The sequence below is a fragment of the Venturia canescens genome, chromosome 7, assembly GCF_019457755.1.
Source record: "Venturia canescens isolate UGA chromosome 7, ASM1945775v1, whole genome shotgun sequence".
Taxonomy (NCBI): domain Eukaryota; kingdom Metazoa; phylum Arthropoda; class Insecta; order Hymenoptera; family Ichneumonidae; genus Venturia; species Venturia canescens.
This window is the reverse complement of record NC_057427.1, coordinates 10,141,285-10,165,626: the sequence shown is the minus strand read 5'-3', so window position 1 is coordinate 10,165,626 and position 24,342 is coordinate 10,141,285. Positions and strand designations below refer to the sequence as shown.

Genomic DNA, 24,342 nt, shown 5'->3' with positions numbered 1-24,342 from the left:
GGGAAAACCGAAATAAAGAAAAAATGGAAGTATACACGAGAAATGTATTGTTCATTTTTTTTATTACCTCCCAAAATGAAATATGCATGCTTGAGGAGTGAGAAATCTATACAACGAAATAAATGGGAATTAACACTGGGGCGGAATTGGTGAGGAGCTGATGCTGTCGATGAATTGAGTATATATACTTGATCACTTGAGATGTTCAAAAAATATCAAATATTCTTATTAAATTTGTATGTATATATATATATGTATATATGGCATTAGGGAAAAGCGATTTCACCGATTTTCCATAGTGACAAAAATTATCGTATTCCGGCCGAATTCATCGAAATGTTTAAAATATATAATATTACTAAGATTGCCACAGACATATGAGGACAAAGGATTGGAAAAGGGAGTGGAGGGGGCAAGAGTGGGGTTTACTCCGTCAATATATATTTTACAATCAGGAAGACCGTACCGTTAACTCTCATTTTCTTGAACTAAGGAAAAAAATGCGATATCCTGGCGACTCGTTCGAATAATAAAAGTGGAAAGTATCTAAGGACTCTGGATTCTCAACGTGATTTTAATGGTACATAAACATTTTTTTTTCAATAAATCGCGAGGTTATAATTTCTAATCAGCCACAAATCGTAGCTCAAAAAACATCACCAATGGAGAAATTTTTAAAAACTTGTTCAAATAAGTTATTGAAATATCCCCGTGTGGCAAAACTTGCAGAAATTTATATCCAAATGGTCCAACTTCGTTCGAAAAGTATAAAAGTTGTCAGACTTCGGAAACTATCGAATGACGTCTTCGAGACTAATTTAGACATTCTTTTGACAAAATCTTCGGAAGTTATTGTAACAGAAAATCACACACCCGAGTCAATAGATATCCTGAATCCCATCTTCCACTAACAAGCTTATGCGGTCATTGGCGCGAAAACAAAGGACAACGTAACCTCACAGATTGACGTACACGACTGTTCGTAATAACTAGCTATTTTGTTTTCTTTCGTAGTATAAATAAATACAATACATATATAGAGATACATAGGGGTTTTTGTTCGTGTGTGTGTACGTGTATGTTGCGTGTTAGGTGCCTGAGGGAGCTGGGCACCTGAATTTGACGTTTAGAGGTTGTGCATTTGTCGAGAATGCCACTTCGTTTTAAGTACAATTGTAATGAGCACGTTCCCAGCACCTCTGGACCGTATTTTATTCTTTGAAGAGAATTTATCGATCCACTCGCGTCTCTCTCTCTCTCTCTCTGATTCTTTCACAATAAAATAAGACTTAAATGAATAATTATGATAATGAAAATCGGACGATAATGGCAATTGAGCTGCTCCTTGGAACTCTTGCTTTTTAGGATTTTTTGGATTTTTAGGCGGGTCATTCCACTGGAATTCATAAGTGTGCAGCAATGGCAGTGCTTTTCGGAACTATCGTAAGGAGAAAAAGAGAGAATGAGAGGGAAAGAGAGATTCTTTCAAATGTTAACCGTTCTTCTAGACTCCGATTTCTTAGAATAGGAATTTAAAAAATCTTGTGAAAACAGTTTTGCATTGCGGTTGTAAAAAAAAAAAAAAAAAAAAAAAACAAACATAAATTAAGGTTTTACCAGTCTCTGCAGTGTTGTCATAAGTCTTGAAAAAAGTATGAATTGTCAGTATTCTACTTTTATTTTTTTTCAATTGCATTAGGAACGAAACGTTGAGTATTGTTTTTTGTCGATGCATAAAAAAAAAAAGACGTTATTCGTTGGTTTTGCATATGGCAAAGGAAATGGTAACAACGAAACTTCGTCACTCATCGTCGTCTAAAAAATACGAGAGTCTGAGGCACATGACGCTTTCAGAGAGGGGAATCGAGGGAACGAAAAAAAAAAAGATGGAACAAAAAAAATAAAAAATAAACACCACGGGAAGCTGGCTAATTGCCGCACGAGTGTCAATTCTTTGAGATTCAAAAACCTCGAAAGTTAATACTAAAACAAAAAAAAATAGTAATAAAATAATAATTGTAATAATAATTCATTTCGTGCTAAACCGAGGCTTTCCTCCGAGATTCATTTTACAAGTTTTCCATTCTTCCATTCGTAGGAGATATTCGATCGAGTTTGAAAATATATATCGACGCTAATATAACGATGACGAGATAACATTTCAATTACGCTTTTAGATTCGACGAGTTAATTGCTTGGACGATCACAAATTTAATCGCAAATTCATCTCATTTGTAAAAAAAAACTTTTGTAGTCGTAAAAAATAATAAAAAAAAAAATATATATATATATATCGATCGTACGAAGTATACAAATTGAATAAACTAACGGAAAAATTCATATATACAAGCGTTTGAGTAAATATTTATATATGTATATATATAAATATTTATATATTTCGATATATAAATTTATATTTGTATCGAAGGACAGACTCGAGTTTCCTACAAGTAAAATCGTAAATAATAAAAAAAAAAAAAAACAATGGATGTCCTACAAATTTTTAATCGCAAATGTTGCGAAAAATAAATAAAATTGATCAACCAATAGTGAACTAGTCGTTAATTTATGAATTAGTTTAATTTCGTAATTATTCGAGGAATAAATAAATATTACGAGTCGAGAGATGGTATAAAAAGTACCTTCCTCCATTAACGTACATATTTTCATTCCGAATTGCAACAATTGTTGGTAGAGTTGAAAAAGAAAAAAACGCGAGACATGAGTGGCGAGAAGATAATTGTCCTCCGACACAAATATACGTATATGTATATAAATATGTTGTACATATATAAAAAAAGAGCGTTACAAACGAATAAGAGATATTTTTCTTTCTTTTTTTTTTTACGTATCGCTCGGGTACGTATAGCTAGGCCTAGTGTAATTCTCTCGTAATTTTCGCGACTGACTTAAATCGTTTACAATTTATTCCATTTCATAATCTCTTCCCTTCGCTCTCAAACCTCATAAATTCAATTGTTCGTATCTGCAATCCCTTATTTTCCGCGTTATTCTCCATTCGCTCACTCTTGTACGAGAAGAGTGGAGGCGTCTGGCTTATTTCTTTGCATTTCTGTTTTTATAATACATATATACCCCTCCCCCCCCTCTCTAACTAGTTCACTACGATCCATGGAAGGTGTTTTCGCGAAAACACTTATCGATGCTTTTTTGTTTCTCTCATTTATACGAAGTGTCTCAGAGTCGAATAATCGACAACGCAAATTTCGGTTCGACTCAGAATTTCTTGTCAATTAATTCTGAAGACGTTATTAACGATACCGAGACGTCCCAACGTCGTTGGGACGTCCACGAAACTTGATAAAATTCTTCATTTTCACTGCATATAGTTTGAAGAATGTTCTTCACACTTTTGCAAATTTTTCAACAAATTATGCACGAAATTAATTTTAGTTATCGTGGACTTTCGAACACGAAATTCTGACCGAATCTCAAGTTCACCTTATTCATTATTCGTTCCAAGACACATTGTATATATATATAATATATATAACATATTAATAATAATATCGTAATGAAGATAGTAGGCATAGCCACACGTGCTCGGATCACAGACTACTCGCTGCTCGTACACTCATCAACTGTACAAACAGTCCGTCGGACACTATGGCTTTTTCACTTACTCGCTTTTACGTTTTTTATGTTTATTTATTATTTGTTTCTTCAAATCTTTTTCGTTCAATATTTATTAATTGCCACCTTCGTCAGTTTTATTTCGTGTCGATCGATTAAGAATGTTTATGTGTGTGTTTTGTGTGTACTTTAGTGTGTTTTCGTGTATGCTATAACGCTATGCCACGCGGAAACACGCTTCGTTAGACTAAATTTTGTATGTTTCTCTCCCGACGAACTCTTGTCGCTGAGATCACGATAATTTGAGTTTGTTTGGATTTGAGATATCGAACACAAGCGTGTAAACGCGAGTCACGGTCGGTGCACAGTTCGTGAACGGATTTAACCCTCTCACTCTTTCTCTCTCTCTCTCTCTCTCTTAATCTCTAGCGAGATTTATTCGACGCGTAAAAATCGGAAATCACACGGGAGCGGACGTTTCCTTCGCTTTTTATGATAATTAAGCCAGTGAAAAAAAAAGAAAAAGAAATTGAAAAATCAACCGGCGATTAGGTAGATTCGTTGATCGATGAGGTCACACCAGAACAACGGAAAATCGAAAATTGCTGCGTGAAATCGCTGCGTATTAGTCTCTTTCGATTTTCTCCCGAATCTCACCGCTTTTTTCTTCACTATTTTTAATTCTCTCTCTTCATTATTTCTTCCTTTGAAATTGTGAAGTTTTGTTTCTTTTGTTTATCTATCTATCTCGTTGATCCATCGCGAAAGCACTTCGGCCGAACTCATATCGTAACGAAAAATCCTGACTGAATCGCGATCGTGCGATCCTCGTCTCGAGGTATTTTTCCCATATTCAACTTTACTCTTCTTTCGCGTGTTCAATTTGTACATGTGAGAAAAAACACAAACGGAAAGAAGATGAAAATAAAAACGAGGCTTGTCTGATGCGCGGACTCGAGGCACTAGTCAGTGTTTTTTTTTACTCCTTCGGATTTGTTTTCCTATCTTCTCTTCCTCCTAGCTTTGTTCAATCCTCTTCCGATCTCAGCGACTGGGGTCATTCGCTTTTCCGTACCGGCAAGTTTTGTCAGCAGGCACTTGTCTCTTCACCCTCGAGCGTACACGCGACATTTTCCAGCCTATGCGCCAGATGTAGCTTGCGACAGCCCGCGTCCGACTCCAAGGCCTCTAGGATCTAAAGAATAAATCAAACTCATTTAGTTTGCTAACGACTGGAGTCCGAAAGCTTTAATTCTTTTTTTTTTTAATTTTTTTTTCTATTTTCAACGAGTCTCGGAATTCCCTTTTAACCCCAAACAAAAATTTTGACCAATTTTTGTAAAATTTGTCAAAAACTGTAATAATAAAATATTTGCACGTGCCTTGGCATTGATTCAAATTGAGATGAACGAATGATATAAAAACGAAAATGTTGCATGTCCAAATTTTCATCAAAATTATATAAAAAATGAGATTTCTGAATCAGCAATTTTTGGATATCTCAGGAAGAAGTAAAAATTTACATTATAACATGAAAACTCTGACATTGTTTTTTTTAAATTAGATTCTCTGTGAGGACAAAAAAAAATGCAATCGATTTTCTTAGTATAAAAGATGGATGAAACTCACTTGTTCATAATACTTGCTGACGTAAATATAAAGCTCTTTGAGAGCGGCGATAACGTCGAATTCGTTGGCATGCGAGGCGCTAAGTTGTTGCATAGCGCTGGACATTTCCTGATCAGTAATTTGTGGTAATCTTTGTACGTCGGTATAAAACCGTCCAACTTTTTCCCGATAATGAGGAATGTCCTTGGCGAAGAGTAATTTATTGGAGGGCGAATCTTTGCCGAGTCTGTGTTCGGTGGTGGAGCAGGCATCCATGAAGGTTTGGGCGATAACCGATAAGCTCGAGTCGACCGTAGTGGATTTATTAATATCGAACATAAAGTCCGGATTTTTGATAAAATTAACCCAAAATCTGAGTGGTAAGCTGTTGGATTTCCACGCATGGGCGACTTCGGGATCAATAATGCAGTGCCTTTTGGCAGCTTCGTCGAGAAGATCGAAAAGCCATTTAACGGCGCTGGGCAACGCCTCGTTGGCAGTTAAAATAGTGTTGAGAAAATCGTCGACGAATTTTTGTACTGTGCCTTTCGTCGAGAGCAGCCTCGTTAAAAAAATTTCGGGTATAGCTTTGTGGGTTCTCTCGAGGTGATTTTTGCCGCCTGAATAACCGATCCCCGGTGGAAAGTGTCCCTCGTCGATCGGTCTGATCAAGTGCCAAATCCGTTGATTGGGGACCGAGGTTTCGATGTCCCCGTTGACACTTATTATCGTCGGCGAATGTTGACTATCGAAGTAGATGCCGCCGGGTGTGTGCGGGTACATGATCGGACTTATGAGACCGTGGCTCGGTGTAGCTGGCAAATGTCCCGATGAACAATTGTTGGCGTGACGATGGAGGTTGTGTTGATGCTGCTGGCTCGAATGATGATGGTGATGGTGATGGGAGGCGGGTTTACAATTGTGACAGGGAGGTTTGCAGTTCAGGCTGAACCCGTCGTTTTGTCTGGGTATCAGCGACATAACGGCTGACTCTTTAACGCCGTAATGAGCGAGGGTGTTTATTTTTTTCCAGTCCCCACTGCACTTGGTCGTCAAATCTTCGTCCTGGAGGGTCAAATGTCCGCCTCTACCGTGTCTCCACTCCAGGTCGACTTCGTGTATCGAAGGCCTCAACGAAAAAGGCGTATTTTTATAAAGTGCATCGAGTATCTTGGACTTAACTTGACTAATCGTGTCGCAATCGAGGACTTTACACTGAATTTTTTCATCGAGATCGTCCTGGACAACGTGAAGCGTTACGAGACTGTGATCAATTTGTTCTCGCAACAAACGCTCCTCGGAGAGGGAGTATCTCGCGTCGTGAGTCACGACGTCAACTGGACCCTTTTCTATTTGATGCTTTATAGCCTTAAATAATAAGAAGAGGGAGGAGCCGGCGTAATCTTTGAGATAATTGTACATGCACAGCGCCATCCAGTTTGTCAGCATCTTTTCAACGACCGATTCCGTGCGTCTGAGCATGAGCTGAGGGTGTTTCGTATCGACGGATTTGTCGATGAGACGCAACAGAAGATTCATCAGTATGTCGGTCGCGTATTCCATTTTACCCATCAAAACTACCATCAATAACGAGGCGACGTTCACTTTGTCTCTTATGTTAAAGTCTTTTTGGGCCTCCAGGGTTTCGATGAAGGTTAAAACGAAACACTTGTTGTTAACGAGCTGCTCGAATTGGATCATAGCGGCGTCGTAATTAGTTCTTGCCAGTGTCCCTCGCGACCTCGGATCGTTGAGGATCGGATGGTCAATAACCCCGGGAAAAAATACTTTCATTATATAATTCTTGTGGTCGAGGGTCGGAATTCCTGAAGATTCGAGATCGGCGGTCAAGTCGGTCATGTCGGTTTGTAACTCGGCGAAAGCCTGTTTGCACTCCATCCGGACGTTGCTTTCCAGAGTGTCCATTTGGATTTGTATCCTTCTGTATTCTCGTTCGGCTTGTGTGCTCTTACGACGATAAACAACGAGCACGAGAACAAAGAGGAGAACAAGACTGAAAGTGCCAGCCGCGATTCCGGCGATTGCTTCCGGCGGAATCGGATATGCTTTGATCACTTCGTAGTGCAAATAGCCGATGGGAAAGCGCAAATTTCGGCCGACTCGCACGACGACGAGGGGCAAACCATTGGGGGATTTCGCACCCAATTCGTCGGTTCCGGGGGGCTGTGAATCCGGCGGAGTGCAGACCAGTTGCGTGTGAGCCAACGACGTCACGTTGCAGGTGAGCGTGCCAACGGTGACGTTCACGTCGGACTCGTCAGCGGCGTAAATCAAATTTTCACCTTCGATAACGAGGGTGTCGCCTTTGTACAATTTCACGTTTTTTGGGAATGCGAAGAATTTTGGATCTTGTACGTAGAGCAGCCGATTTCGCAAGTTCTGAAAATGTTTGTCCAAGTCTCTCACGCTCTCGACATTGTCCATGACGAAAGCGATTTTAAGAGTCAATTGAGACTCTTTGATGCTCCGAGTTGTTTGGACGTTCGAACGTTTTTTGGCGGAGCGTCGAGCGCGTCGGAAATTAACGAATCTTCCGGCGACCGAGGGACTCGGGCATTCCATTTGTGTTGGATTGAGAACCGTACAAATGGTTCGATTTACCGGTAATATCTCATTGTCGAAGAAAACTTCCATCTCGGGTTTTTGTATCGTATCGAGATTCGTCCCGTGAACGGTAATCATCCGTCCGCCAGAAGCGAAACTCCGCAAAGGTTTTATTTCCATGATGGAAGGATCTTGGGTGTAATTGAAGGGATTGTTGACCAGAGTCCGCGTGGCTCCATCGATCGTGAGTCTCAGTCGTTCGATGCGTCTCGTCCGTCCGGATTTGCTCGTGATGCAAGTCAATCGCGTTGAGCTGGCTTGGCTGACGTTCACGTGACAAGGGAGCTCGTCCAGGTAAGCCGTGATTTCGCTGCCGATGTTCAAGTACATTCCCGTTATGGCCAGCTGAGTGCCACCGCTTTGCGGCCCGACCGAAGGATAAACTCCGGTCAATTGGATGTCTTTGTAATTAAAAAGCACCGCCGACTCGGTAAAGCCCGCAACGTTTCCGACGATCACCGAGGCCGTATCGCTCGCGTTTCGACGCCCCGTGCGACACACTATTCGGACCGAAACCTCGTAATCCTTCAGCTCGCAAGGTGTGTCGCCTATCCGAATTTTCCCCTGGACATCGCTCTCCCGCAACCCGAGATTACTCCCCTCGATCGTCACCAACGTTCCACCCTCGATCGGCCCACTCAACGGTTTTATTATGTCTATTCGCGGCTTCGGACACTCCGCCGAGGTTGTCGGCAAACAAGAATCCTTGTACGTGCACCTGTTCGAACACCACGAACACTCGTATCGCGAATCCCTCGTCATGCACAACGAACAATCAGCGTGTTCGCGATGCGAACCCAATACTTCGCACTTGTACAACACTATCGTGGTTTTGTCGACGTGATGATTCTTGTTCCAAACTACCGTTACCGACGCCTCGTATTCGCCGCTCAAAGCCTCGTACGAATACGTCGTTCTGTCGCAAACGATCAACGAACTATCCACTCGTGCTTGAACCTTCAAATTCGCACCCTCGATCCCAACGATGCACTGGAATCCGGTGTGCCCCACTTGTGGATGTGGCAAATTTTCCACCTCGAGTACTATCTCCTTCGGCACGTTGATCGGCAACATCAGAGGCTCCTTTCGAGCGGTGAAACGTGGACAATATTGGGCACCGTGGGCTGCCAGTGTCGGCTGGTTTCGTTGCTGTAAATCATCATGAACAAATTTTTTAAAATCAACTGACCGTTTTCGTTATTTTCGATTTTATTCTTATTCAATGCTTGAGCCTGATAAATTTTATACAATTTCGACTGAAATGACACAACTACAACTGCCCAATTTCAAAATGATTGTTAATTCAACCGAGAAATATCACTAAAGTCGTTTCGAATGTCGAGGAGAACATTTTCGAGGAATCTACTCACGTTTTCTCCGGATATGATGTTCCCCTGACAGCTGCTTGTGTTGTGGGTGCATTTGTTGTCGTAAACGCACCAACTGCAGGACCATTGAGCTTTAACGCATTCCGTGCACACCTTGTGCTTTGAACAATCGAAATACGCGAAATTACGAGATACGAAGTCCTTGTTGGTCTCACTCGAGCGCACCGAAAGTGACACGAGAACGTGATCAGATCCCTCAGAAATGCTCGGTCTACCAACGACCGGTGGGGCCGGGCAAGATAAGCCGAAGCCCGTCATCAACGCGTCGATCGGTTCAGCGTCACCAAATACGCATTTGTAATTCGCTCCCGATGGCAGTTCCGGTAACGTTCTTATCGTCAATTGCACCGTCGTCATCTGCTCTATTGGCAAACGATCCGGCAACACTTGCTCGAAATCTATGCATTGCTGGCCCGTACCCAATGACAACCATCGCGGACTGCTCCGACTCGCTTTTTGACAATCCCCCCTCACCGTGCATCTATTTTGAAGGAGAAAAAATATTGATAGGGAAAAATATTCGATAACGAAAAATGTGCTTCGATTGTATTGAAAATTAGTATTAACATTACGTCGATCAGTTAGTTTATTTGATTATTTTTTGAAACTTTATTTTCGATGAAAGATAGAAAACTAACCTTTTTTCTAATGAGCACCAACCACAGTAAGGATCCTTGGCATCGAGGCAAGAGCTACAACTGGTGAAGCCGCTGCAATGCTCAACCTTGACTTTAGATATTTTATTGGTCGATAAAACGTAGATGTGTTGGCCATCAGGCGCTATGGTCATATCGGGCAACAATGTTTGTCCTTTGTCAACAACGATGCTCTCGTAGACCGAAGATTCCGTTCCGGAAAGCAATACTTTTTTCAGCTCGCCATCGCTTGTCCCGAGAAAAGCGACCGTATGACTTTCGGTGTTTGCCACGGCTATCGACGTTACGAACGTGTCAGGAAAATGAAGTATCGATTGTCCAACTATTGGTGATACTCCTGATATTTTCAGGCCGACCTCACAAAAATGTAATATGTTTCCAGTGTTCTGTGAGAATAAAACAATATTTATTAGTATAAATCGAAGAACTGATGAATTTGATTCTGTCAGTTCCTAAGAATCCAGAAAACCTGCTAGCTTTGAAACTCCAATATTGGCAAGCGTAATAAAATGTTTGAAAAATTATTATCAACCCGTTGGAGGCAACTGTTTCTCGGCAAAAAATGGAATTTTTTTAATTTCAACCTTCTTTACAATTTATTTTTCCGTTACTTTTTGGAGGCGAAATTTGAAGAACTTTTGCAAACAATGTAGAAGAGAACTCTGATTTCGTTTCAAATTTTCGTAGTTATTGAATAATTTTGAAAAAACGAGCATATTCTTGAAAAAAATTGAGGTTCCTGAGCACTGTCAAATTCTCGGGATTCGTTTTTAATGAAATTTTTAAGTTTAACTGTCACACGAGACAAGAAAGCTCACCCCGGCGTTAGGACATTCGCCATCCTGAATAGGACCGCTGATGTATCCCATGTTACGATATTTGATACTGCCGTTGAAGCACATGTGAATATTCTCTATGAATTTTTCCTGAATGTCCCTTAAGCTGTAGACGCAAAGGGCGGATCGAGATTTAGGTTCGTTGGTGATACCTTTGCTGGGTGAGAAGACAGATAAGAAAATAGGATCGCCAACTGAGATGCCCAATTGGCTAGCCAAGTCACTTCCGGCGGAAGCGATTTTGGCATCTTGTACAAGATTGTAAGTTTCAAGAGTGCCGTTTCCCATGTCAACGTTACACTGTAACGTGACTTCGGTGTAGCTATCGTAATTAGGATCAGTGATGCAGCTTCTGGCGAGTCTCGAAATATAACCCAATTCCTCTTGTTCCGGTAAATACGAAGTTTTTTGTACAAGAACAAAATATGCGTAATCGCTAGCGTTGAATCCATAAACGTACTTAACGAGAAAATGATCTCGATATTTGACATCAATGTTGACAATCGATTGTTTGTTAAAAGTGTCCCTCGCGAATTCGAGAGTGTAAAGATCCCGACTCGATATCGCCGGTACGTCATGACGATATTCACCGTTGTTCGTGAACGTCGTACCCACGTACAAAATATTCTTGTTGTCCCAAGGATCGTAACGCTCAGGACCGATGAATGCGTAAGTTGACGAATCCTCGTCATTCGCAGCTACGCTATGTGGTATGAATTCTGGTTTTATTGAAATATTCGACATGTTGTACTTCTCGCAAGCACCCTGCAGCAAGGAACCACAGGCTATTAAGGAGTGTGAATCGAGATCCACAACTAACACTTTGTTTACGTTATTTGTTAACGTCGTCACTATGTCTCGGGATGAACAGCCAGTTGCGTGGCATAGGGGGTTGTCCATTCTTGGACCTGTAACAGTTAAAAAATTGTATATTTTCATTTATTCTTGTCCATGTCTCAAATAATCTGTGAATCGATGAGTGTAAATGAAGAAAAAGAAAACATTCTCACCGGTAGAAACATGTTCTTCGAGTTTGAGGTTCGAGTTGAGCTGCAAGAGTCTGTTGACGGCGCCGGCGTAAAGTCTGCCAGTAGCGGGGTCGATGGTCAAATGATTAAATCGAAAAAGGCCTTCTCTCGTTTTGTTGGCTTCGGAAAGATCAAACAATTGTTTTGATCGAGGATCAGATGGAAATTGGGCAACCACGTGCGGAGATTTAGTTTCTTTTTTGCCATCTGGATTTGAAGGATTTTCAGAGCTAGCCGCAACAATAAGAGTCACAAGGACGACTAGGAGAAACAATGGTGAGGACAAAGATCCTGCCAAAGAGAGCCGTGGAGGCGGCGGGACCCGCGGTGACGCAGGAAATGGTCTCTGTCCCAAGAGTCTCATTGCGTCACGTTTAAAGCACGAGTCATACAGAGGGAATTTGGGGACCGGAACGGCTGAGAATTCAAATGAATTTTCATATACCTGGAACTGCTAGGGGCATGGGCAGGGAGGGGTGAAAAAACTACTCGATTCTCCACGAGTAGCCAGTTTTGGATACTTTTTTGGTAACTGCGCTACCAAAGTCTTACAATTCCTGGCACCATTTCCATCGTCGACTCCTGTAACATCAAAACCGTCACATTGAACATTTATGATTTTGCTTGTTCATCCAAATAGAGTATTCAGTTCACTACGATTCACACTTGCTTTTATTTATGCAAGAAAATTTAGAAAATTCAATTATACAATAGAATTTTCATACTGAAACATTGTCTATAATAATTTTTTATGTTTCTTCAAATTATCTGTCCCTCTCTTATTGATTGATTCTTTCAATAGTGAATAATACAGAGCTCAAAATATGAAGATATATTTATTAGAAAAAAAATTATGTATCACTATTACGCTATTTACCGTGTTGGTAAAATTATGAAAAGACGAACTGAAAATTTCATCATTGCGAGCTCGTAAAATTTGGCCGGGTGACGGAAAGTTCATTGATAAATGTTAAACGTGTGATTATTCGCGCATTTCTCAACTTTGTCAACACGAAGATCAATCACTCGCGAGTTCACTGCACTGTAAAATGTCCCTGCTTTAACCTTCTTCAAACTCCAGATCAACGAACGTATTCCAATCCCTCTCTATTTTGAACACAGGTGAAAAACGAATGCCCAATTTACAATTGAAAAGGAAAGATACTATGACATGAAAAAAAAAGTCTCTACATAGTAAATTCAACAATGCTTGCGCATTAATTCGGAAAAAACTGTCACTTTTTTATTTTTCGCACGTTAGAATTTCCAATCATGGCGAGATTAAGTGTTTAAAAACAAAAAAAACATTCCAATCACTGTCCTCCGTCAGCTCGACAATAAATATCTTTCATTTTTCGAAAAATGATGAAGAGACGCTGCGTATAGGCGTCGAAAAATGTGGCAGAACAAGTATGAAAATCTCGCTCTATGGAGAAATAGAGAGAACCATAGCGAGAGAGAGAGAGAGAGAGAGAAAGGGTACCGAAAGTAATTTACTTTTATAAGCGAAAATTGTTTACACGACATCAGAATTTTAGTATCATTTTAAATATATTTATAGTGATTACGGTGAAAGCAGTGCCAGATGGGGCCACGGCAATTATCACAAGGGCAGAGCTCTCGTGCGCGCGTACACACAGCCGCCCTTCTGTCTTTACTACCACCGAGAACATATATACATACGTATATATATGTGTGTATGTAAAGCTTTCTCGCTCTCCATCTCCCTCTCTCCACTTGACAGCTAAGGCCACTGTCTTCCCGTTGCACAAAGGCAAATCCACATAGTTCCATCCACATTCAACGCGCGCATCTCACACATACACATACGAACACACACACACACACACACACACACACACACACACACACACACACACACACACACACACACACACACACACGCCACAAAATTTTTTCTCTTCCCGTCCTTCCCCCGAGTACCGTGTATATCACACGAAGGCCCTTTTCACCGTGAAACTCTCGCTTCACTTATAAATCGCTCGACTCAATCGTAAATCCCTCACCGTATATATTCGAAACGTCAAAATTTTAGAATCACCGACGCGACCGAGAGGAAAAACATTTTCTATATCTAGGAACGATGAAAAAACGAGGTGGGATATGTGAAGAAAAAAGGGAGAAAAAACGGGTCCTTTACGTTGAAAGGACCATTACTTCGTGGACGTATTTAAATATATATACATATATCACGCCTCACGATACATTACGCGATCTTGCGGCGAACTCGTTGTATATATATACATATACTTGTGAAAAAAATAAACAAAAAAAGCAATTTCTCTCCTTTGTCGCGAAAAGATTAATCATCCGTGTGCGATGCATAAATTACACGCACCCACGCACCCGAATCGAATCTTTAGTAATCGTTGTTTAGTCATTATCATTTTTGTTGGTTTTCAAAAAAAAAAATCCACTCAGTGATTAATACAATGTTATATACCTCTATGGGAAAGGAGTCAAGTCGTAGAACGGCATTCGTGGCCGGATCGTCGGAATGCTCGTGAAACCCGTATAGCTCCGCTGTTCTACGGAACATCGCGAACGTTCACCATGTTTCACTCTCGAAGGGTCTTGGACGTATACATATATATGTATATATATATGCGTGTATATTTTTTAATTATATATATATATATATATATTTTTTGTGAATATATATAAACTCCAATACGAATGTAAGAGCCGTATAAACCTTCGCTCTCCTTTGGAAATGCGCACACACGCACAAAACTGTTCACAAAATTACAAGAGACAAGGAGGCAACAATAAAGCTCCAAAACCTCCTGTGTATCCTCTTCGTCTTTTCTCGCGCACGCACTCTCTCGCACTCTTTCTTCTCCTGCTTCTCGCTTTATCTCTCTTTCTATCGTCGATTTTGCTTCGCCAATACTTCCTTCAGGGAATGTAATATTTCTTTTGGTGCCTTTTTTTTCACTGCGATTTGTGTTCGTTCAACTCGGCCTCTTACTTTTTTTTTTCGCTTTTTAAAACACTCGGAGCATATACACACGCGGTCCAACACATACACGTATACACGCACGACACGAGGGTGAAGGGAAAAGAACGAGGATGGGGGCGACTATGGGGGCGACCGCCACTACTACACGACAATTCGCGATAAAACACTGTAATAAGGGGAATTCTCGTCTAGCAAGACTCGAAAATTCGACGGAAAGGATCGCGGTAACGACGACGATTACTGTGACAAGGGTACTCGTTCCTTAAACTCTATGTGCATTGGATTGGCGTTTGGGGAACTCGAGAGCGCCGAGAGAGAAATATACCTACGGCGTGCGCGCCTCTCTCCCGTGCTCCATACACCATCTTTCTCCAGCGATTCGCTCCTCTTTTCCCTCTCCTCTCTCTCTCTCTCTACCGCTTGGTCTTTCTCTCCTGACGCTCCGTTTTATACGGAACACTGCTCTCTCGTACAGTGGCGACCCCCTCAACGCGAACCGCGTATGTACGATCCGAGCGGTCGAAATTTGAACTAATACTGCGTGTCCGAAATGACAGCAGTAAAGGTTCAAAGAAAAAAAACTTTTGTAACGTGTTTCGACAGTTTTAATTAGTACACAAGGTTTTACCATATTTTTTCAAATCGTTACTCTAACACTAGTTCATGAAGTTTTTTGTTCGGGAACCTAAACACATCTTAATAAATTAAAAAAATAATCCTATCAACAACCTGCCACTGGTTGTTTCTTTCGAGCGAGTCAACAGGAAAAAATCACTTTTCCTGTTGACAATTATTGACTGATAAAAATTAATTCAATAATTGTAGCTTGTGATAATAAAAAATGTTAAATTTGTGTGTTTAATGACAGGAATAGTGTAAAATAATCGTTTAGAATCGAATTCATAAAATGAAAATAAAATTTTTCTCTTATTTTTATTAAACTTAGTGAAAAATTCATACTTTTATAGATTGATACTATTTTTAAGAAATTCTCATCTCAAAATTTATGTCCCTCGACAGAAAAGCGGTACGAGTATTAGTGGGGCACTTATTAACAAGAGCTCAACTGTACTACACACTTTAACTTTCTATCTCGATCTTTCTCGCACGACTGTTGGTCGTTAGAGCCTCTCGCTTCTTTCCACGCTCAAACTTCGGCTCTCTTCGTTTATTCTCGGCCATCCGTAAATATAGATATAGCAAAGGCCTTCAAAGCCATTGAATTGGGGGCTTTCGGGGTGCGTTACGACCCTTTCATACTGAGCCATCTAAAATGTAGAAGTGGGTATAAGTGTGTGTATATTTGAGGAGTATTTCATGGTGTATATATGTATATTATGATTCTCGAGCACGCATAGCACTTGTCGCGGTCCTGCCGAGAGAGTGCCGCCTGCCTCAGCTGCCTTATTCTCTTGTTCTGCCGTTCAGCGTCCTCCTGCGGAAGAATCATGAAAAACCTCTTCCCTTTTTGTCCCTTGCACAGAATCACTCGTTATTTCTCTCTCGTCCCTGCGCTTGCTTGCGAAGCCTACAAAGTGACTGTGTAAATAAAAAGGCTAGCCACCCCATTGTGTAAAAAGCTTCTATTTTCAACGTTTCCCACCCCCGTACGGTTCTTTAGGGTAGCTACGTCACTGCGATCGAGTCCATCGATGCAAATAAAACCGCGTTGGAAACGTACCTTATTTACGATCGAATTTTACAAGCTTCCCCCGTTTCTACAACTTTGTTTCCTCCGATAAACGAAAAAAAAGAACTTTCGAAGGGAAATGTATTTTCATTCGATTCCGGCGAATCTATAACGGAAAAAAATTTCACTTCCGGATTTATACGTGTCTAAAAATAATATTTAAATCTGTAGTCCCTTCCGTGCGCGCTATTAACTTGTTAAATAAAGCACTTACTCGTGAGTATCTGTTTGAACCCTCCAAATATAAACTCTAAAATAAAATTAAGTCTGCCACTCGAAAAATCTGTTTGAAATATGCTCAAATATTCTTGGAGAATCGTGCCAATGAAAACCCGCTCCAAGTTGAAAAAACCATTTCGTTTCGACAAGGAGAGTATTAATTTAAAAAATTGACAAAGTGATAAGCACGCTCCATTTTTTTTCTTTTTTATTAACCTTTCAGTGAAGACTAAATTTTGGATTCCTGGTATCCAAAATCGATTAGCATCGATCCACTTCTGGTAAAAGGACTTCAGAGATATTTTTTCCACAAAAAATCCTTCAACGTAGGAATCAATAGAAATTTGTTATGTTTTTGAATCAAAGAACCTCTACAACATACGCTGCTAAATAAATAAATAAAAATTTGCCAACTTTTGAAATCTTGCCAGTTTAAAAAACTCCTTAAATTTCAAAACTGCATAAAATAACGGGAAAAGGCAAACTGCTCACACATCCGTGGAGGAATTTCAATTAGGGTTTTTGCAGTAGTGCTCAGAACGATCCCAACTCCGCGAGCTTGAATTTGATTACAGAATAAAATGAATTTCGAAATTAAATGACAATATTTTAGCATTGTTAAAAATTTCCGTAATAACTCTAATGATGTCTAACGAAAGGCCTTTTTATTATTGATTGGACACGAATTAACTAGTCTTGTCACAATTTATTGTAAATATTATGTTATTTACATATATACCTAAGCTTCGGAAAGTGTAACATCGTCCGTTGTTGGAGAGAGCGTAAATTCGATTTCGCTTGTATTTCTTTTAATGTTTTTTTGGCTGGTTTATTTTCTTTTCTTTCTCTCTTACGTTTTTCCCTTTCTTTTCATCTTCAAGTATAACAAACATAGTAAATAACTAATATAGCCGTACGTTATTTCTTTATCTCTTTCTTCCTTTCTCTCCCTCACTCTCGTGGTATTCGTTTTCGTAATTAAGAGGACGATCGATGGTCGAGCATAATTAAATTGTAATTCCATCAGCTTCACCTGACGATTCGAATGTCTCACTGGTGGGAGTCGCTACAAAAACGTTCAAGTCAGAACTATTAAATCAACGTCTCTTTTATTTCGTGTTTGGTCATTTTTATTTTCGCTAGAAAACTCTTCCCCGGAAGTCACGGAAATGCAGAGTGCAAGGGAATAAGAGGAACGGGATTCCCTCTCTCTCTCTCTCGATGAATTTGATTTTTCTTTTTTATTTCATCATACTCTCTCCCTTTTCTTCCATCGACCTTCTACGATTTTTCCACTAGACGACGAAAAAAATTGATCGGTATAAAAAAATCGGAATAAAATTCCTCGACGTCAGAGCCCGAATCTAAATTGTATTTCGAAAGATTTATGTATCGACAAATTCAAGATTCATGGTCGTTTGACAATTATTCAAATTCTAAAAAAAAAAAAACAATTGGAGAAATGAGTGAAAAAATTTCGCCTACCTATCTAGAAAAGTCTTGAGATATCGACTGTATCCCGAACGAATTCATTGGAAATGCCTTCTCCGAGTCCTCAGTCGGAGACAGAAACAGCAGAGAGTGTGTTTGAGAGAGAGAGAGAGAGAGAGAGAGAGAGAGAGAGAAAGAGGAAAAGATGGTGAAAAAAATTTTGCCACTCACGCGAAGGAAAGCCTCAGCAAACATTGTATAAAAATGATAAATCAAAGCATGGGTTCCGGCGGGTGAATTTCTAGTTCGGACATTTTTTTTTTCAACGTGTACGTCTACCAAAAGAGTATTATACACAAATACATTCACACAACACACACGTTCGTTACGTATCGGGTGACCAAATCGCCATTTCTCGTCTTAGGCCAGCAACATTTCGCATTGAAAAAAAAAAAGAATGGAAAAAAGGAAAATGACCAAAAAAAATCCGAAAAGAGTAAATGAAAAACCTCGAGCGCTGTTTGAAGAAAAACTAGCAAACATTGTAAAATTCGATTTTATTTTTCATATTTTGTTTTTATTTCGGCCAACATTCACGCGCTCAAGCACACTCGCACTCTCTCACAATTAAACATTTGTCCATCAATATATGTCCCCTCTCGGTTTAGTCCAAATCGCAATCGTTATTGGTTTTAGCGTAAGAGAGTCAAGAAAAAAGTATTTCTTTCTCCCTCTGCTTCTGATAATATTTGAAAATATGACTGTTCTCATCATCCATCGATTCGCTACTGCATGCATATTGGAAATAGATCGCATTCTCGATTTTTCGCTCACTCGCACGTATTCTCCCTTTCTCTCTCTCTCACTTCATTTACCATGGTACAATAATTATCGAATTAGCTTCGACTCGACAAAGGTGATCGAAAGAAATATATATCTGTTCGAATTGATGTGGAATTGGAAAAAAAGAAAAGAAAAAAAAAATAAATAAAAATAAATGAGACGATAAAGATACGGTTCTCGTCGCGTTATATCGATGTGTCCAGTTGTTCGCAAGCGCTTTGTTTATCTTTTACGTTTCGGATTTCGAGACTGACTCGTTTGCTTTCTTTTTCTCGGTCAATTAATTTGTTTTTTTTTTCTCCATAGGTGGTTTCTCAATTTCTGCAAAGGCATACTGTATTATGCAATAATAATCTGATTATTATCGATGTTTTTCGAGCCTATTGATGAATATAGACTTCCTTATGGATTTCTCTCTTTCTCTCTCTTCCCCCTCTCCCCTTGTTTTTCCTTTCTTTCTTCCTTTGTTGTAGTAGTAGTAGTAGTTGTAGAAGTAGTAGTAGTAGTAGTAGAGTAGTAGAATAGTACAAGTAATAATAGCTGGTATGTGGTACAACAGATGATGGCTTCTTGCTGGTGGTGGTGGGACTTTTGTTTTTTGTTTGTATTTGCTTTTTCTTCCTTCTTTCCTATTTTTTTCCTCCTCTTCTTCGCTTTTCTCTCTTTTTTTTGTTTGATTCCGTGTTATCTTGACACGGAGAGAAGACGATGCACGATTGTCTCTCTAACCCAATGATGGGAAATCGTGCTCGTCGTCAACCTTCGGGGCGTTTTGACGACCACGGGGCGACCTTTGTTCAACTTGTGACACCGGCTTGGCAGTATCCTGGTAAAATAAGCAAACACCAATAGTGTGTCAAAAAAAAAAATATCACGTTTGGGACAGTTTATGGTTATATTTTCATCAGTGGCAATAATTAATTATTATTTAATCAATCCACTTTGGGTTTTCAGTGGAAAAGACAGGAGTTGCACTTTATTGATTAATATTATTCAACAGCTCTCGAAGAAAAAATAGGGGAAAAAATCGAAAATGATGATTCATTTGAAAGTATTCATTGGTTTGGGGATTAAATTATTTTTTTTTTTCAATTGAAAAATCGATTGCTTCTCAATGAAAAGAAATACGTACGGGCAATCCGCCAGTGCGAGGCTCGCCTGGAGCGGCATCGCGCGGTGTTCCACGATTACCACCGAAGCCACGCTGATTGGGACGATCCCCACGAGCACCGCGACCACCTCGACCTCCGCGACCGCCACCACCGCGCCGAGAGTCACTGAATTGGATATCGATGTCCAAAACGTGCTTTTGCCTTCCGACGCGTTGAGGATATTCCGCGGTGACATCGTATTCCTCCTCGTCCTCTTCCTCCTCTTCGGCTCCCTCTTTCTTCTTCTCGAGAGCATACATTTTCTTCCAGCGCGTAAGATCCTCGCCCTCGCCCGCTTTACGCAAATTGTATTGCGGTTTCGCGCGAGTACTTCGCAGAGCTTTCCACTCGTCGAGGGTCAACACCTGAGCCTCCTCCTCAACCGGCTTTTCTTCCGCCGACGTGTCCGCAGATGCCTCAGTTTCTTTTCCCTCCGCCGCTACTGGAGGTACTTCACCACCTTCCGGTTTATCGTTTCCCCATTCTTGAGTCTCCGGGTTCAGACTCTCTCTACAAAGAAAAAAATGTAAATAAACCGTCTGATCTCAACCGGCCGACGTTCCTACACTTTGTTTTTCGTCTGAAAATTTACTGCTTTATTTTATCGCAAGTTTCACTGTTTGATTCAATTCCAATTCCACTGAAAATGTTTTTTCCTTTTTTTTCCAGTTCGAAATAAAAATGATTCCGTTGTTGTTTTCTCACCTAATATTTCTGAGTCGAATTTGAAACAAGTTTCTGACACTACTGCACGTTCAAGAATTACAATTAGAAAAATCACATTTTTATTATTTTTGGGATAATGAATCAACGATTATCTTACTCAATTTCATCGTTATGCGTTCCCCAGTTATGGCTTCCAGCGCCATCCTTCTTGTCGACTGGTTTGACACCGCTGTAACCATGCCTGCTACCATTAATACACAATTCATAAGACACATAAGGACAGACAGAAGACATAAATACAAAAAACGAGACATTTTCATTAACAATGCAGATGGATGAAATTATTTTTTTTCCATGAATTCTCTTTTTCCAGATTCTCATGCACGTGTGTTGCGGACATCTTGGAAATTTGAAACAGCATAATTACCAGGAGGAAACTTGCGTCAACAGAATATAACTTCAATATTTTTTACCCCAAACAATTACATAACCATACAAATGAACATTAAAAAACAGAAGAGACGAGAGCACAAAACATGAGACTTTGTGAAGTGACGGATGAACAGATAAGGAAATGTGGATGTCATGAAGGGCATAAGAATAAAATTCTGCTTCTCTTCTTAATCAGTAACTTTGATTTTTTGCGTGAATGACTAACAAAGTCTAGAGTTCATGCGAATTTGGCAAAATCCTTACCTCGGTTGCCCGCTTGCGCAAAAATATACAAAAAAAAAAATATATAGAGTCGATCATTGAAAATGGGTGAATTTGCAAACATCAAACAACGTTTAATCGTCTTTCACGACGGAAAGTTCGAAAAAAAGCATCTTCCCGATAGACATTAGTAACAATTTTGCCACGCTTTTTTGGTTATCAAATTGAATTTCGTTGATTTAAATGAAAATGAAAAGAAAACATGGTACTTACGTCTTATCAGAACCGGACTGGCGGTCGAATTCACGCTTGCCGCGATTATCGAAACCGCCACGGCCACCGCGCGATCCACCACGACCTCGGCCACCTCCGACACCGCGGATACCACCGCGTCCACGACGCTCACCGAATTCCCCGCGGGGTTCACCGGAGCCTCGGAATTCGCGGTTGTCACGGCCTTCACCACCTCTGCACGAATGGAATATTCATTTTTACAAAACGATGCAGCTTGAATGGTCGTTTATTATGTATCACGAAAAACCATTCAGCAAAACTGTGTTTCTTTTAAATCAAACAGTTCAGATTTCTTTTTGTGACTCCATTTTCTATTCGTATGATCCGAATGAGCAAGTCGATATTGAGCTTTAGTAAAAAACCAATACAATGTATTTTGTCCCTATAAAGAATCGACTATGACATATTTGCACATACTCGCACAGTTTTGCATGAAATAAATTTTATAAATAAGTGAAATAAATGAAACTGACCCTGGCGGTCCTCGCCTAAGTTCTCCGCCTTGGTTACGTGGTGGTCGATCTCCATCTTCTCGGTTGCGACGATTATTACGTTCTTCCCTGGATTCACCAGAGAACTTGACGTTGCGATCTCCGCCCGTTGACGTTCTCTGCTGCACAGGTTTTTTCTCACCTGCGAGAGAACAAAGTACAGTTGAGAATTTTGAATGAGTAAAATTTGATGATCACTCCTCCATATTAGTGATAAAAAAACATTCGAAAAAAAGGTTAAAAGTTTGCAAACGGTGAAAAAACGAACAAAATGATTCCAAGGATAAGAAAAAATCGAAAAAGAATCTCGAAAAATCAAGCCTGACCATTATAGGCAGTCTCGTGCAGTAACAAAAAGGAAAACCCCCCCCTGGAGAGGGGAGAAAAATGGGGGAGGGGAGGAGAGTAGTAAGTCGATAGAGATATTTTTGTCATTCTACACACGGCGGACATATTGGTGACCACAAAAGCACATGGCAACCATGTGCTCTTTAGTCAGGTTATTCGTATTTTCGGTCGTACATTATTCCGACCGAAAATTCTCCCTGGTTAAAAATATTCAAGAAATCATTGAGATTCGACGACACGCCTGCGAGAGTCGAATAAATCGTATGATAAAACGAGTAGAAGTTGAAGATTTTTCCCCTCCTAGCAATGGCGGGGCTAAGATTTTTATGGGAATTGAAAAAAAAAGATCGATAATCATTATGATGATTTCACTTGATTAAAGTGTCGCGCAGGATTGAAGCGATGTTTTTCGCGCGCCGGACAACGCCAACGTCGCGACGCGGCCAAGGTGAAATTATTTTTTTACATCTTTTTTTTTTCAACACTTAACCGGCTTATCGTTTTGGAAATTCAACTACAGGAGATAACGGGGGAACGAGTTACAAGGAATAGCGAGAAAAAAAAAATTTTCTAACAAAACGATTATCCTAATGGTCAACTAGCAAGATGCGAAAAAAAGTAAAATTATCGAGCTACACGAGGTCGGTTCACTGGGCGGCCATAATACTACTCAAGGTGCACGCGAGCGATGTTACCGCCTCGTTTAGTGTCGGAAGAAAAAAGACCGCGCGATGAAAAAAAAAAGTTGGAGACATGAGAAATTTGTTCACTAACCTTGCTCCTTTTTCACCTCCTGGACCTTGGCTGGTTGTTGTTGAACATCCTTGATAACGCGACTTTTTTGTGCCTTTACGCCGGTAGATTTCTGTCCCTCCGGTTGCTTGCTCTTGTTCTCCTTTTCCGACAATTTCTCTTTCTTCTTAGCCTCTTTCTCTTGTTCACGTACTTTAAGCACTTCCAGGGGATCTTCGTCCTCGTCTAAGGCCAACAAAAATTTGTTTGTTACCGTAATGCTGTACGAGTTCTCCATTGCGTCTATTATCCTCTTGTCGTCGAGGATTATGCGAAAATTTCACGGCTACTTTTGAGCCCTTGTGTAACAGAGACATCCAATATTTCCAATATGGCCGAGGTGCGTGTTTCTCGTACGAGGAAGTTGTAGTTTCACCACGAGGTTCTTGTGCGCCTTAAACCGTCCTCGGTGGGGAGGGGAGACACAAGAGAGAGGGGAGAGTGAGCCGGATTACTTGCAAATATCGTCTTGGACCCAGGCGCACTTTAAAATCCCTTTTTTCAAATGCAAATTAATACGTCTTTTAACACATATTGCGCGTGTTACCCCGACCATTGAGCTCAAAAAATAAAAATATTCATTTAAATAATCAATTTTTTTTTAATTATTGCTCCGTTTTCTGTTCAATTATTTACGATACAATCAAAGCCTCGTGGTGCCGCCGCGATGGGCGAGTTTTCATTTGAGGGGTCCACGAATCCGCGGCAAAGGATCAAAAAAATATTAGAACCGTCAAAATCATTTTCTCTTTCAATCCGACACCATCATCAAAGGAAATACGTTTATTTATACATCTAGAATGTCCGTCGGTGATGTTTCACATTCTTTTTCACATAAACTTGCGATGAATCCAGCTTTCGGATCAAATTGGCGTTGCAAAATCGGCTGCTCTTTTACTCCAATCTTTGACCAATGAGAGCTCGTCGTGCATATTATTCGCTGCGAACTGCTGCGCGGTAAAATTTTAAACGATGAATATGTGATCAGCATACATGAACTAAAATTTAGATTGAAAAAAAATTAGATAAAATTTTCGTTCATATT

The 24,342-nt window shown here is 40.2% G+C and overlaps 2 protein-coding genes across 8 annotated transcripts; both read right to left on the bottom strand.

Moving 5' to 3' along the window:
• Positions 1-43: 43 nt before the first annotated feature.
• On the bottom strand, positions 44-15,282 carry PlexB (plexin B). Of its 3 annotated transcripts, XM_043423820.1 has the most exons (8): positions 12,992-13,585; positions 12,613-12,842; positions 11,718-12,317; positions 10,690-11,615; positions 9,854-10,257; positions 9,198-9,696; positions 5,224-8,976; positions 44-4,789 (listed from the first exon to the last, which is right to left on the bottom strand). In XM_043423820.1, the coding sequence occupies exons 3-8, from the start codon at positions 12,097-12,099 to the stop codon at positions 4,682-4,684; spliced, it is 6,072 nt and encodes a 2,023-aa protein (XP_043279755.1). In that variant the 5' UTR covers positions 12,100-12,317; positions 12,613-12,842; positions 12,992-13,585; the 3' UTR covers positions 44-4,681. The 3 variants fall into 3 exon arrangements, with proteins under 3 accessions (XP_043279755.1, XP_043279753.1, XP_043279754.1); XM_043423818.1 differs by lacking the exons at positions 12,613-12,842; positions 12,992-13,585 and adding an exon at positions 14,200-15,282; XM_043423819.1 differs by having other exon boundaries at positions 12,613-13,585.
• Positions 15,283-17,313: 2,031 nt separating this feature from the next.
• Positions 17,314-23,709, bottom strand: LOC122413466 (plasminogen activator inhibitor 1 RNA-binding protein-like). Of its 5 annotated transcripts, none has more exons than XM_043423828.1 (7): positions 23,280-23,709; positions 22,140-22,299; positions 21,646-21,840; positions 21,415-21,426; positions 20,876-20,962; positions 20,034-20,562; positions 17,314-19,727 (listed from the first exon to the last, which is right to left on the bottom strand). In XM_043423828.1, exons 1-7 carry the CDS (start codon positions 23,533-23,535, stop codon positions 19,626-19,628), a joined length of 1,341 nt encoding a protein of 446 aa, XP_043279763.1. In that variant the 5' UTR covers positions 23,536-23,709; the 3' UTR covers positions 17,314-19,625. The 5 variants fall into 5 exon arrangements, with proteins under 5 accessions (XP_043279763.1, XP_043279764.1, XP_043279765.1 ...); XM_043423829.1 differs by having other exon boundaries at positions 20,876-20,959; XM_043423830.1 differs by lacking the exon at positions 21,415-21,426.
• Positions 23,710-24,342: the final 633 nt, after the last annotated feature.